Below are 14538 nucleotides of genomic sequence, written 5' to 3' on the forward strand. Positions count from 1 at the left end.
TTCCCATATTTAAAAAAGTTACGTAAAGTGACCTCATCAAGAAAGTTCGATTATAAAATACTTGTTCAGTGGCTAACTCAGGTCTAACTCTTTGCACCCCCATGGACTGCAGCACACCAGGCTTTCCTGTCCTTCACTATTTCCCTGAGTTTGCACAAACTCATGTCCACTGAGTCAGTGATGCCATCCAGCTATTTCATCCTCTGTTGCCCCCTTCTCCTCTTGTTCTCAATCTTTCCAGCATCAGGGTCTTTTCCAGTGAGTCAGTTCTTTGCATCAGGTGGCCAAAGTGTTGGAGCTTCAGCTTCAGTGTCAGTTCTTCCAATGAGTATTCAGGGTTGATTTTCTTTACGATTTATTAGTTTGATCTCCTTGCAGTACAAGGGACTCTCAAGAGACTTCTCCAGGACTGTACTTCAGAAGTATCAATTCTTTGGCCCTGAGACTTCCTTATGGTCCAACTCTCACATACATACATGACTACTAGAAGAAAAATCATAGCTTTGATTAGACAGACCTTTGTCGGCAAGGTGATGTCTCTGCTTTTTAATATGCTGTCTAGTTTCATCATAGCTTTTCTTCAAAGGGGCAAGTGTCTTTAATTTCGTGGCTGCAATCATCATTCACAGTGATTTTGGAGTCCAAGAAAATAAAATCTGTCACTGTTTCCACTTTTTCCCCTTCCATTTGCCATGAAGTAATGGAAACCAATGCCTTGATCTTTGTTTTTTGAATGTTGAGTTTTAAGCCAACTTTTTCACTCTTCTCTTTCACTTTCATCAAGAGACTCTTTAGTTCCTCTTTGGTTTCTGCCATTAGGGTGGTGTCATCTGCATATCTGAGGTTATTGATATTCCTCCCAGCCATCTTGATTCCAGCTTGTGCTTCATCCAGCCTGGCATTTCACATGATGAGCTCTGCATAGAAGTTAAATAAGCAGGGTGACAATATACAGCCTCGATGTACTCCTTTCCCAATTTTGAACCAGTTTGTTGTTTTGTGTCTGGTTCTGTTGCTTCTAGTTCTGCATACATTTCTCAGGAAGAAGGTAAGGTGGTCTGGTATTCCCATCTCTTTAAGAATTTTCCACAGTTTCTTGTGATTTACACAGTCAAATTCTTTAGCATAGTCAATGAAGCAGATTTTTTTTTTTTTTAATTCCGTTGCTTTTTCTATGATCCAGCAGATGTTGGCAATTTGACCTGCCTTTTCCAAATCCAGCTTGTACATCTGGAAGTTCACAGTTCATGTACTGCTGAAGCCAAGCTTGAAGGATTTTGAGCATTATCTTGCTATATGTGAAATGAGTGCAGTTGTATGAAAATTTGAGCATTTTCCGGCATTGTCCTTCTTTGGGATTGGAATGAAAACTGACCTTTTCTAGTCCTGTGACCACTGCTGAGTTCTCGAAATTTGCTGGCATATTGAGTGCAGCAGTTTAACAGCATTGTCTTTTAGGATTTGAAATAGCTCAACTGGAATTCCATCACCTCCACTAGCTGTTTGTAGTGATATTTCTTAAGGCCCCGTTAATGTTACACTTCAGGATGTCTGGCTCTAGGTGAGTGACCACACCATTGTGGTTATCTGGGTCATTAGGATTGTTTTTATACAGCTTTTCTGTGTATTATTGCCACCTATTCTTAATATCTTCTGCTTCTGTTAGGTCCATACCATCTCTTTCCTTTATTGTGCCCATCTTTGCATGAAATGTTCCTTTGGTATCTCTAATTATCTCGAAGAGATCTCTAGTCTTTCCCATTCTATTGTTTTCCTGTGTTTGAAAGAGTAAAATACAAACTAGGGTTTGTATTTACAATGTTTGCAATTACATTTTATACAGACAAGAATTCAAATCATGAAACATTAATTATGATTAATAGGTTATTTTACATCTATAAGCAAAACCCATAAGATGTGGCATCAAGGAGAAATATCACAACAGTAATGGAAAATAGAAACACCCCTCTCTCATTTCTTGATAGATAAATAAGTAAAAAACCAATGAGAGTATAGAAGATTTGAATAACTTAAGGAAGAGACTTGACTTAATAGTTATGTATAATAATCTGTATTTATATAGAATATAAAAGCTTCCCTGGTGGCTCAAACAGTAAAGCGTCTGCCTGAAATGTGGGAGACCCAGGTCCAATTCCTGGGTTGGGAAGATCCCCTGAAGAAGGAAATGGCAGTCCACTCCAGCACTCCTGCCTGGAAAATCCCATGGACAGAGTAGCCTGATAGGCTACAGTCCATGGGGTCGCAGAGTTGGACACGACTGAGTGACTTTCCACACAGTCCACACATATAGAATATTATTTCTTTCCTTATGCTCAGAGGATTTTAGCTGAAATAGTTCATATTTTAGGCTACAAAGAAAATTTAATACACTCCCCAAAGCAGAAAATATACAGAAAACAGTCTTGGACTACATGCAATGAAACTAGAAACTAGTCTCAAGAGATATAAATTAGCAACCATGAAAGTCAAGCATTTAAAAAAAATTTTTTTTTCATTTTATGAAACAAAACTCTATTACTGAATGACTTGAGTCAAAGAAGCAAATACTCAGTTATACACTATTTGAAGGAGGATAATAAAAAGCATCACTAATCAGAGATACATTAAAGTAGTAGCATTAATTTCATTCATTATAAAACAGAAAGCAAATCAAAACTAGATATCTGGGGAAGCTCAAAACAGAAAAATGGGACAAAAATAAGGAAGTAAAGAATAAGAAAATAATTTTTAAAAATAAATTGATAGGTTATAAAACTAAAAAAGCCCTGAAAGCTAATTATAGAAAATGATTATCTAATAATTGAATAATAATAATAAATACTTGTTTTTCACTTATAGGTATTGTTCAGTGCAGTGTGTGTGTGTGTGTGTTTAGTTGCTCAGTCGTGTCTGACTCTTCGCAACCCCATGGACTGTAGCCCACCAGGCTCCTCTGTCCATGGCGATTCTCCAGGGAAGCATGCTGGAGTGGGTTGCCATGCCCTCCTCCAGGGGATTTTCCCAACCCAGGGATCAAACCCAGGCCTCCCGCATTGCAGGCAGATTCTTTACCATCTGGGCCACCAGGGAAGCCCATATATATAAAGTGAAAGTGAAAATGAAGTCGCTCAGTCGTGTCCGACTTTTTGCGACCCCAAAGACTGTAGCCCTGCAGGCTCCTTGGTGTATGGAATTCTCTAGGCATGAATACTGGAGTGGGTTACTATTTCCTTCTCCAGGGGATCTTCCCGACCCAGGGATCGAACCCGGGTCTCCCACATTGTAGGCAGATGCTTTACCATCTGAGCTACCAAGGAAGGCTTTCTTCATATATATACATACATATGTATATATATAGCAATATATATGTATATATATAGCAATAATTCACAGGGTCATTATACTTATCCAATCCTTATAATGACCCTGTGAATTATTGCTAGTACCCTCAATTTACAATGAGGACATTGAGGCATAGAGAGGTTAGGTAACTTTTACCTAAAATCAGAAATATAGCAAGTGACAGAGCTGAGATTTAATCTCACCTGTCTCTTTTGAGTCAGGTCAGTTTCTCTGTAATCCTTCGACCCTTCAGTAACCAGTTGTCTAAGTGATGTCATCACTAACATTGTTTTTTGAGACAGACCCAGAAGGATGATCTTGGGGGTCCGGGAAGATGTGGTACTGACTTCTTCACTGTTGAACCTAAGTTTCATGACTTTGATCTCATTGGGGTCAAACTTGGGCAGCATGACAGAGGCACCTGGTGTCAGATAAACCCAGATGTGGGAGGAGAGAAGAAAGTTGCACTGTGACCTCCTCTGAGCTGAAAGCCGAAAGCCTGACCCAGTACCTCTGTGTTCAATTTCCTGCCTTTTTTTGGGCTACTTGAACTTTTTTTTTTTTTTTTTTTGTATTTCATTTAAACTTATATGTCACATTTTGGACTTCACCTTTTGGTATGTTTTGGTTATGCTAGGGGTTACAATAAGCATAATTAAATTTTTATAGTTTAATTGGAATCAATACTTTACCACTTCAAGTGGAATACAGAAATAATACCATCAGATTGGCCCCTTTACCCTTCACTTACTGTCTTATATACTACATCTACATATACATACTTGGAGAACCTCATGACAGAATGTCATTATTTTTGTTGTCAATTGTCAAACATCTTTTCCAGGGCTCTACAAGAGAATAATTGTCCATTATATTAAATATCCCTCATATCATTCTCCAACAAAGGGCTTCTCTACATCACTCCAGACCCTCATTTCTTTCTGCACCCTCTCTCCTGGCCTCAAATATCAAGAATCCTGGATTTTACACGAGGCAGGCCCTTATCCTGGACCTTACTAAACTCTCAGGTCCTGTGGTTTTCTGCTTGTGACTCTGTCGTAAGCTGTGTTAAGGGGACTTCCCTTTTCCTTTGGAGGCAGCAGTAACAGGATCAAGTACAAGTGTTCACAGTTGCTTCCATTAGGTTGCCCTTAGTGCCTGCACCTGAAAATCACCCAGGTCTTTGGAAAAGCAGGGAAGGGAGGGCTCACATTTATTGGAATACCTCCCTCTTATATGTATGCATTCTTCTATTAATAGAAGTGTCCTACTCAGCTCTAATGCAATATAGCCTCTATTGTCTCATAAACATCTCTTTTTCTATACACAAACACACACTCACACACACACATATACACACACCCACTTCATTCCTAAACAGTACAGGTAATATATGTGTCTTCTCCTGGCATTTTAACTAGGAGAGTGTATGCTATGCTCCATATGTGAACACCAGCCAAGGTGACCAAATAATTTATCGTGCAAGCTGGGATACTTTTGACAGTGAAAGAGGATGCTATTACTTATACCGAGACCTTATGAAGTACATCATAAACAGCATTGCAGCTGGGAATGAATGGCCAGTGGTGATGTGGATACGTCTGGGAGGAACTAGTGGAAACAGTCTTGACCTCAGAGGATTGAAAGGGCATGTAAGAGCAATCTCCAGGGATGAAACAGTTCAACCATTCAGAACCCTGTCCCTGAGCTGAAAGGGGCTTCCTTGAGTGCAATATCTTCTCATATTCACAACCGCTTGGCAAGGGAGATGTTATTATACCCATATCAGAGATAAAGAAGGCTTGGAGAGGGAATTCAAAATGTCCCCACAGCCGGAACTGCATAGTACTGACTCCAGCACTTTGCCCTCTCTGATTCCAGACACCAACCTAGAATCTCTGTAACGTGGACTGCATACAAATTTTGACAACAGTGGATCAGGGTTCAGATACCTGGTGCTCTGCTAGCTCTGTGACCTTAGCTGACCTGCATGGTCACAGCATTGTGAGAAAAGGTGCTTATGTTTATGCACTGCTAGTCATACACCTTGCTCTGAGCTAAACGCTTTCTGCAAGTTATCACATTCACACTTCACTCTAACCCCATCATGTAGGCACTATTAGAAATCACAATTTGCAAATGAAAGAAATAGTCTGAAATAACCCGGAAAAGGGCCCAAGGCATGGTAGATAATAAATATTAGTTCTTCTTTCCATACACAGGTCAGAGCACGGTGTTAAGTCCTGAACAATTTTGTGTTTCATAATATTGTCCTGGAAAATCTTCGGAGTGGTCCCTTTACCTAATGAATATGCAGCCTCCTCCAGTTTTTCTAAAGGCTTAAGGGTTGCTTGTATAATAATACAGTGCCTATTAATTTCTTTCTTTCTTTTTTTTTTTAAATGGCCAGAATCCCTCCCACTTTCTTGAAACCATTTTGTCCCATGCTGTGGTTGTGGCCATGCATGAGAAACAGCAGGTGGTGCCAGATGACAGATGGTGTGGGAGCCCGTTTCCCGGTGGGAGGGGGCGCGAGCGAGCGAGCGAGCAAGCGGCAGACAGCTGCCAGGAGCCCGCTCGCTGGCGCCTCGCTCTCAGAAGCTCCCCATCCAGACGCACGCAAGGCGCTGTCCTTTCAGCACCACAAGCTCCGGCTGAGGAGGCAGGACTCCTGGCCGCCCTCCTCCTCTTCAAACTGGTTTGAATCTGCTCTGACCCCCAGAGTGCTGCACAGTAAGTAGGCATTTGTTTTTGCTATAACCACTCCCCAGTATCCTCCAACCCTTGCCCATCCCTTTCACCCCGACAACAACCCTATTTTGTCTAGTAACGTTCCAATCAGCAGGATTGACAAGAAAAATTCAGTTGTGCTGGGCTTCTGGGGGTGGGGAGAGAACACCGTTTGACTTCCAAGGGAGCTGGAAAGAAATAAATGTGATTTGTTTATTTAGTTGGCAATCTTGCAATTCGGGGGTTGCTAACTTTCCGTGGAAACAAACAAAAAAAAAAATGGCCCTTTGCTATTGAGGAAATGGAGGCATTCCATGGCTGAATAACAGGATCAGGTTCAAGACAGTCCTTTTTTGTTTTAAGAAATTGTATCTCCTGTACAACCTACATATTGTGTAAAAGGGTATACTACACAGAGGCATTAAATGTGTTTATTGTATTTTAGGGAGATTAATGGGGGGAAAACACAATATAATAAAATAGCTATCAAGATGGTAAGGTGAAATTTATCATACTGCAGGATGACCCAGAATAATAGGATTTATTTTTTTCACTAAGAATTAGCTTTCCACTGAGATTATGTGATTATGTTAGCTCTGGTGTCTTGGCTATATTTTTAAGGTTGTATATTTTGTGTATAAGACTGGGATTTTCCTTGAGTTTCCTCAAATTTGAAAGCTGGTGAGTGCCATAGGCAGGTGGCATTTCTTGATGATTAAAGAAGTTTTCCTGGATAATAGGGATCATGTCAGGAAATCTAGCGGAAGACCGATGACTGATGTCTACACTGAAGCCGCCAGAGTGGAGCTGTTGAGGGCAGTGCTGTCTTCTCTGTCATCAGCCCTCTCTTTCCTGCCTCTCTCCCCACTGTAACTAGAATTCTACTGCTTGTCTTAGGTCTGGGAAGAAAGGCGTCAGAATGGTGAAGCTGAACAGTAACCCCAGCGAGAAGGGAGCCAAACCACCGTCGGTTGAGGACGGCTTCCAGACCGTCCCTCTCATCACGCCCCTGGAGGTTAATCACTTACAGCTGCCTGCTCCGGAAAAGGTAAAGCAGGTGCCCCGGTCCTCATCAGCAGCCCCTGTGCTCCCCCATCTCAGGAAATAAAGCAGCAAGAAAATCCCACCTCCCTCAAACCCTTTCATTCCCTTACCAGCCAAATACGTTCCGTTTCTTGTAAAATGTAGTTATTCCTTCTAGAGACATGACACCTCTTGTGTTGTTTCAGATTTATGGTAAGTGCTTATTCATGTTTTTGTTCACATATGTAGGCAAAAACATTAATCTTTCTTTTAAAAAGTTTTATCACAGTGGATGAATACTAATAAGCTTCTAGATTTGAAGAAAAAGAAAATGGTCTTGATTATTTGAGGAAGGTCTTTTAAAAATTGAGTGCTACAAATCGGAGGACAGAGAATTGGATTCAGTCCAATAAGCATTTAGTTTGCATCTGCTAAAGCCATGTTCCTACCCTGGAAGTTGGTTATAAAAACACACATTACAAAATCCCTCATCAATATAAGACTTAATATAAAGCATCATGGTAAATGCAATGCCTGAGCGTTACAAAGATTGTGAGATCACTGGGGTGGAAACAGCTAAATTCTGTTGTGGCAGAGAGGGAACTGGGAGGACAGGTTAGGTCAGCTGCAGAGGGGAACATTTGAAATTGGTTTTTAAAGGTGAGTAAAATCCTCCCAGGTAGGCCATTGGAGGGAAAGGCATCTAAGGCAAAGGGCACAAATGTGCAAAGCATGGAGAGCTTTTGGAAAATAGCATGACTGGAATAGAGTGTTTTTTGGGGAGGCGTGGCTGGAAATGAGTGACTGGCTGATGGCACATCTCCTGACATGGGAGTAGTCCATGAAGAATGGAGGTGAGCATTTATACAAAAGTGGGGGAGTTATCCTATGAGCACAGGTGGGAGAAGTGATATTAAGATCCCTCTGAGAGAACTTGGGGTTTTATAATGTGAGCTTTTGCATGCCATAAGAGATAGATTAGGAGGCAAATGATGAAGTTCCCTAGCTGAAGAGTGAACAATGGATCATTCCATTTGTTTGATTTTCTCATTGGCATCTCCAGGAGGGCATTGTGTGTCTTAACCAATTGGCTGTATCCAATGAACAGAAGAGAAGTCAAAGCTAGATAAAGGGCCTGGCTGATTGGCTGAGGGTTGAGTCATCTGTTTTGAAAGTGCAGAGGTTGTCAATATGAAAATATGCATAGGGGTTCCAGAAATAAAGAATCACTGAGCCATCCTGAGAAACTGATAAGGCCCTTTGAAAATAAAATTTGCTAACAGGCAGTTAACACTGTTACTGTGAAGGAGTAATATGAATTGGGTATTGGTTACCTGTATAGCAGAGGTTCTCAGTTTGTGACTGTATATTAGAGTTAACTGGGGAACCTTGGAAAATCTTGATACCTAGGCCACACCCCAGAACAATTGTATCAGAATCTCTGGGGGGTGAGACCCAAGCATCACTATTAATTAAACCTTCCCAGGTAGACTCCTGTGTGCCGCCAAAGTTGAGAACCACTGTGCTAGATGCACATTACTGGGGGGTTATACATCCATCCACGGTTTGCAGGCAAAAGGTGGAGGAGGATCAGAGAAATTTGGTGATTTATCCAAACTCACAGAGGAGTAAGTGGCAATGCTGGAATTTGATCACAGATTTAGTGGAAACTGAGGACAAGCAGAGGGGATATTCACTCAAAGTTTTGCAAAGTTTTAGGAAGAATCTTTCCCCTGTAGTCTCAAGAATCTTTACGTCCCTGAGAGGCATGCAAGGAAAAGGGACTGGTGAGGTTACCTCTCCCCTTAACTCTACACACACCTGCGGGCCATCCAGAGACATCATGGTCTCTGTCACCCCTTCCTCCTCACCCCATTTCCCACCTCCAAGGACTGCTTTCTCTCCTTGAGACAGGAAATGTGCCTGATAACAACTAAGCCAGTCCAGATGTGCCAAAAAACTGTCCCAAAGCCTGAAGATAAGTACACTGTGGACTTGCAGGCATGGAAAGGGAAATCAGTGCATCCTGAAGGGTGAAAATCCTTGAGTGGACACATCCCCAGGGGCACCTCACAGACTTTGGCAGGTGTCCTTAACAGAGCCTTCATACCAGGTGGACCTCAGTGTCCTCTGTGAAGTGAGGAGGATCACACCTACTTCGTTAATAGTCGGAGCAGTGTTATATTTGACCATATGTATACAGTGCCTGGCACAAAACTAGCCATAAGAGATAATAATTATCATTTTCATTTGCTACTTTTGCTAGATTTTAAGTCAGAAGTACACACGTACACACAAACACAGAATTTTCTTTCATCCTTTCAGTAGTTAATAGGATCTAATAAAGGAGTTGCTTCTTTAATCCAGTTTTTAAAGATGATGAAACTCAGGCATGGTGGTAAAGTCACTTCCCAAATCCGAGAGTTGGTAAGCCTCCTGGAGGATCCAGAGCCCAGGCAGTGCTGTTCTAGAAACTTCCACCTCAGCAGGAATAGGGGGCCAGCTGGCTCAGCCTCAGCCTCCTCGTGGGTAGAGGGAACACTCAACCTTACAGGGCTTTAGAGAAGGTGAAGCGAGCTCTGACACATTTGTCAGCTCTCTCATTGGGTCCAGCCAGATGGTGAGGGTTTAAAGCTAAAAAGTTATCAGAAAGGTGTATATTAGACCCCAATATCACGAGTTTTCTTCCTGAAAATGTAAAATACAGAGTGTGCTTTGGCATGTAATACTGACAATTATTTCTAGACTTGTCCACTGAGTACTCTTAGTATGGGATGTGAGCTTCTGGGGGAAAGGTTTTGGAGGCTAAGTGGAGAGGAGGAGTATGTCTGAAGCCTTTGCTCTGGGCCAGAAATGGGCCATGCAGGGCATCCACAGCTATGGTTTCAGTTAATCTTCCCAGCAACCCTATGGGGTGGGTGTTAGTGCACCCATTTCACTGGTGGAGAAACTGAGGCTTGGATCAATAGACTTGCCCAAGCTTCACAGAGAGAGTGGAAGAGCTGAGTTTGGAAGCCCAGTGCCCCTGATACCTCGGTTTCCCCTTCTGCACCTTGCTGCCTTCAATAACGAGAAACTTCCCACCCCAGGCAGTGCTTCCTCACACTCTACATCCCTTCATCCCTGGCCGAGGCTCCTTGTTGTGCTCTCTTGGGCCTGCAGGTGACGCCTGGGGCCATCCTAGAAAGAGAGCATCACAGCCTCCAGTGCTCCCTCCCTCCCCAGTGCTGGAGAAGCTGTGCCTACCTTAGGAGAGGAGGCCTCATGCCTGTTTCCCCACCTCTTCTATCACTCTGATCAGTCCTCCACACCACACCTGTGGTAGTGCCCCCAGAGCTGTGATCAGTCCTTCTCCCTTGGAAAGCATTTCTAGTGCTCCCCACAGGATACAGTCCTCCCCACAGGGTACAGTCCTCCCAGCAGGATACAGTCCTCCCTGCAGGGTACAGTCCTCAAATCCTGACCTTGACACTCCAGGTCCTCCATCACCTGCCCCACTGGCTTCCATTCCTACCACTTCTCACTTTGTCCCTTAAACACCAGCATGGCAGAGCTACCTTGAGCCATTGATCTCAACCAGGGGGTGACTCCCCTCCCTGCTAGAGGGACATTTGGCTGTGTCTGGAGACACTTTTTGGTTGTGACAATAAGGGGTGGGGTGCTTTGGGCCAGGAATGCTGGTAAATGCCCTACAATGCACAAAATGCCACCCCTGAAGAACTGTCCTGCCCAAAATGTCTACAGTGCTGAGGTTGAAAAACCAGCCCTGGAATTTTCCATACTCTCCAGGGTGTTTCTTGCTCCCTCCTCCTTGCCCATGCCATTCCTTCTGCCCAGAATGCCCTGCTTGTCCCTTTTCCTGTCTGATAAGCCAGTGCTCATGGTAGCTTGAAACCCAGTTCAGATGGCAGCTCTCCTGGACACCCTCCCAGGCCACTCATAATTATAGCTAAGGTTACACTTACTATGCTGGGAGGAACTCACTCATTCTTTCATTCACTCATCCAGCATTTCTATGGGGCACCTTCTATGTGCTGGGCGCTACGTTAGGCTATACATACACAGCCAGGAAAAGTCAGGTATGGTCAATACTTTCATGGAGCTTCTAGTCCCAGTGGGAAAGAGGGTCTTCAAACAGGCCAGCACACAAATAGAAGTTCAGAGATGCAACTTGCAAGAAGGGCTATCAAGGAAAGAGTAAGGTGCTAGATTGTAAAGGCTAAGACTTAAGAGGGCTTAATTATGGTGGAACAGTGGTCAGGGAAGGTCCTTCTGAAGAAGCATCCCTGGCTGAGAGCTGGAGGGTGGTGGGGTGGGGGGGGCGGTGAGGGGGGTAGAGGCAGAGGGGTAAGCATATGGACAAGCCCCGAGAGGAGAAGGACAGTCAGGAGGTCGAGTTGCCTGCGTGCGTGAGTGGGGTCGACGTGGCACGCGAGGTGCCGAGAGGAGGAGGAGGACAGTCAGGAGGTCGAGCTGCTGGGTGCGTGAGCGGGGTCGGCCTGGCACGCGAGGTGGAGTGGCCGCCAGTTCACGTGGTACGTTTTCGGAAGGCGTTTAAAGAAGTCGAGTAACAGAATCAGATTTCTATTTTAGGAAGATTACTCTGGCTGCTGTGGGCTACCCAACGGCCTGGTCTCTTCTTCCCCCTTTCTTCCAATCCATCTTCCAAACGAGGCAGCACCAGAGAAATTTCCCCCAAATAGAGGCTACTGGGTTTCTAGCTGCACCCTCCCTTCCATGAGTCGGGGAAGAGAAGAGTGGCGGGCAGGACATCAACTAGAAAGTCTCTGCTGTGTTTGTGATCGGCACAGAAATGGGGAGATGGACGGATTGATTATGGCAGTGCTGGGTCAGCCCTGAGGAGCTTTTCCCACTAGGCCTGAGGGTCCTGGCTCTGTCTCATCTTTGCAGCCTTGGTTCTGGCATATGGTGGGAAATCGGAAATGATGGCTGAATGAGACCCCTGGCCCCTTGCCTAGTGTAAAGGTAGGCTTAGCTAATCCATTTAAATCTATGCAGTTTGGTAGCTCCCTCCAGGCCATGGGAGCAAGCTCTTGAGAAGTTGGGACATCAGTCTGTAGATACCAAACTCCAGAATGTGCCTTTGGTTTATTTAAGTGACCACGATAACCCAGATAACTGCACAATTCCTCTATGAGGTCATGACCACTATGTCCATATGAAAACAGGCTCAGAGAAGTAAAATACTATCCTAGGACACACCAAAAGAAAACGGTGCAACCAAGATCTGCACCCAGGAGTCTGGGAAATGCCAGCTAAAGGATGGTTATTCCCCTGAAAGCAAGCCAGGTAGGCACAATGCTCCTTGGCAAAGGCCCAGATGAATCATGTATTCAGCAAAGCCAGCTGTGAGGCTCTAGGCAGTTTGTTCCTTTCCTTTCTCCTGATTACTAATCTTTACACGTCCCACAGGAGGCTGGCTCACCTGCCTGTGGGAGGAAAGGAATGCAGGCCTTAAAAGATCAGTTATTAATGTTTGGCACGTTTCACATTTTGTGTGGTAGACCACGTGTGCTCTGTTGTCCTAGAGACTTTATGCAAACCTCAGCTAAACTATTCATGTACTGTGTGGCTTTAGGCATGTTGCTTGGTGTCTCTGGGCCCTTTTGTTTCTTTCTGTGAAATGAGCATAATCGCTACCTAACAGGGTTACTGTGAGGAAACAAGTCAAAATTGTCTAATGACTCAAACATGGGGCTCATTGACAGTTTCCTTCCTCTCCTTGGATATTCAGACTGTGTCTCCCCAAAGTGACATTTCTGGAGGATGACTATAAAAGTAAAACTTGCTGAGAAGGATGGGGTTTCAATGGTGGAGGTTCAGGGTTCGATGGGGCAGATCTGGAAAGAAAGGAGCAAAGGAGACACTGCTCCTGTCACTGAGTCCTGCATGCCTTCTTGGTCTTTGTAGTGGCTTCACCAGAGGATTTATTTTTCTCCCTGATACACAGGATCAGAGAACCAGCAGCCTTTCCCTGGGAAGCAGAAAATGCACATCCCTGCAGATTCCAAGCTGATAGAGCCCCCTTGTTCTGCTCTTCAGGGGCTCACAAGAGGCAGACTGTGCATCACCCCAAATTGGGGCAAAGGCTCTGACTAGGTGATTCCAACAAACAGACAGAAAGTGACCAATAAGCAGGTTGAAAATTCTCTATAATTTAAAACATAATAATTTTAAATGGAACATAACATTTTACATATCTGATTGGCAAAAAAAATAAATAAATAAAGTGATAATGCCTGGTGTTGCTAACGCTAGGGGAAAGCAGATCTTCTTGTTGCACTCCGGTTGGTTATATAATTTGATGCAGTGGTTTTTAGAGGGTATTTGGACATTGCTTATAAATTAGAACTGTATATCCCATTTGATTGGTATGTTGCTACTGGCAGCAGAAATTTATCCTATGGATATATTTTTCAAATCTGCAAAGCCATATATGTATGTGGAGATTGGAGTGGTTAAACAAATGTTCTATGAGATTGAAGTGGTTAAATAAACCATAGTGCATGGATGTGGAAAAGTAAGCAATTGTTATAAGGATGAGACAGATTTGCTTGTGTTTGTGCTAATGTGGAAAAAGCAACAGACACATTGTTCCTTTAAAACAACTTTGAAGAATGTGTCATGGAGCCCCATTTGTGGAAATACGGGTGTATGTTTCATTCTTATAACTCATAAAACAGTCTTGAAAAGACACACAAAAAACCATCGAATGGTTAGGGACTATGGATGGGGTGGTTGGGGCCCATTTGAAGACTGTATGTATGTATATATATATATAATTCTACAAGTTTCATACTTATTTTATTTACCATGAGGATATATCAAATTTTATGTATTTTTTAATAAATCACTTCCATTTCACAGATGGTGAAGCAATCTCGGAGAGCTGAAGTGCCTTACTTGCTTATGTTCATGCACAGAGAGACAGCGAGCTAGTGAGCCAGTGCCCCTGCAAGCAAAGGGTGGCCTAAACAGAGACACATGCATTGTAACAATGCAGTTGGAATTCGAATCCTAATTCTACCACCTACTTGCTGTGTGACCCTGGGCAAGTTTACTAATTAACTCTGCCCCTCTGTTTTCTTGTTAAATTGAGGACCATAGTATCTTCCTTTAAGAAGTGTTTAAAGGGTCAAATGAGAAAATGCATGTCAAATGTCTATCACAATACCTGGCACAGGGTAGGTGCTTAATGCAAGGTTGTTGTTACAATTGGTGTTACAATCATCATCATCAATTCAGTCCCATAGTCAGGATCATTTTTCCTGGAGTGCCCAGGGGTGCAAGAAAGGTTGAACAGTGAGGGGGGCTGAGCTTCTGCCCTGTAGAGGATGGGTCTGGATGGCTGTAGAGACTCCAGCCCAGGCAACTAGCCTCTGCTCAGAGCAGGAGTTGGCAGTCCCTGTAGGACCAATGAAG

The 14538-nt window shown here is 43.5% G+C and overlaps 1 protein-coding gene across 1 annotated transcript in view; it reads left to right on the forward strand.

Annotated features, from left to right (window-relative positions):
* Positions 1–5888: 5888 nt before the first annotated feature.
* The window catches only part of NSG2 (neuronal vesicle trafficking associated 2), a 70070-nt gene continuing 61420 nt past the window's right edge, over positions 5889–14538 (forward strand). The window contains exons 1-2 of the mRNA XM_019983062.2: positions 5889–6075; positions 6970–7120. Coding sequence (XP_019838621.2) covers positions 6992–7120 — 129 coding nt within the window. The 5' untranslated portion in view covers positions 5889–6075; positions 6970–6991. The remainder of the gene's footprint in view (positions 6076–6969; positions 7121–14538) is intronic.

Source organism: Bos indicus, chromosome 20 (genome assembly GCF_029378745.1).
Source record: "Bos indicus isolate NIAB-ARS_2022 breed Sahiwal x Tharparkar chromosome 20, NIAB-ARS_B.indTharparkar_mat_pri_1.0, whole genome shotgun sequence".
In the NCBI taxonomy this organism is placed as follows: domain Eukaryota; kingdom Metazoa; phylum Chordata; class Mammalia; order Artiodactyla; family Bovidae; genus Bos; species Bos indicus.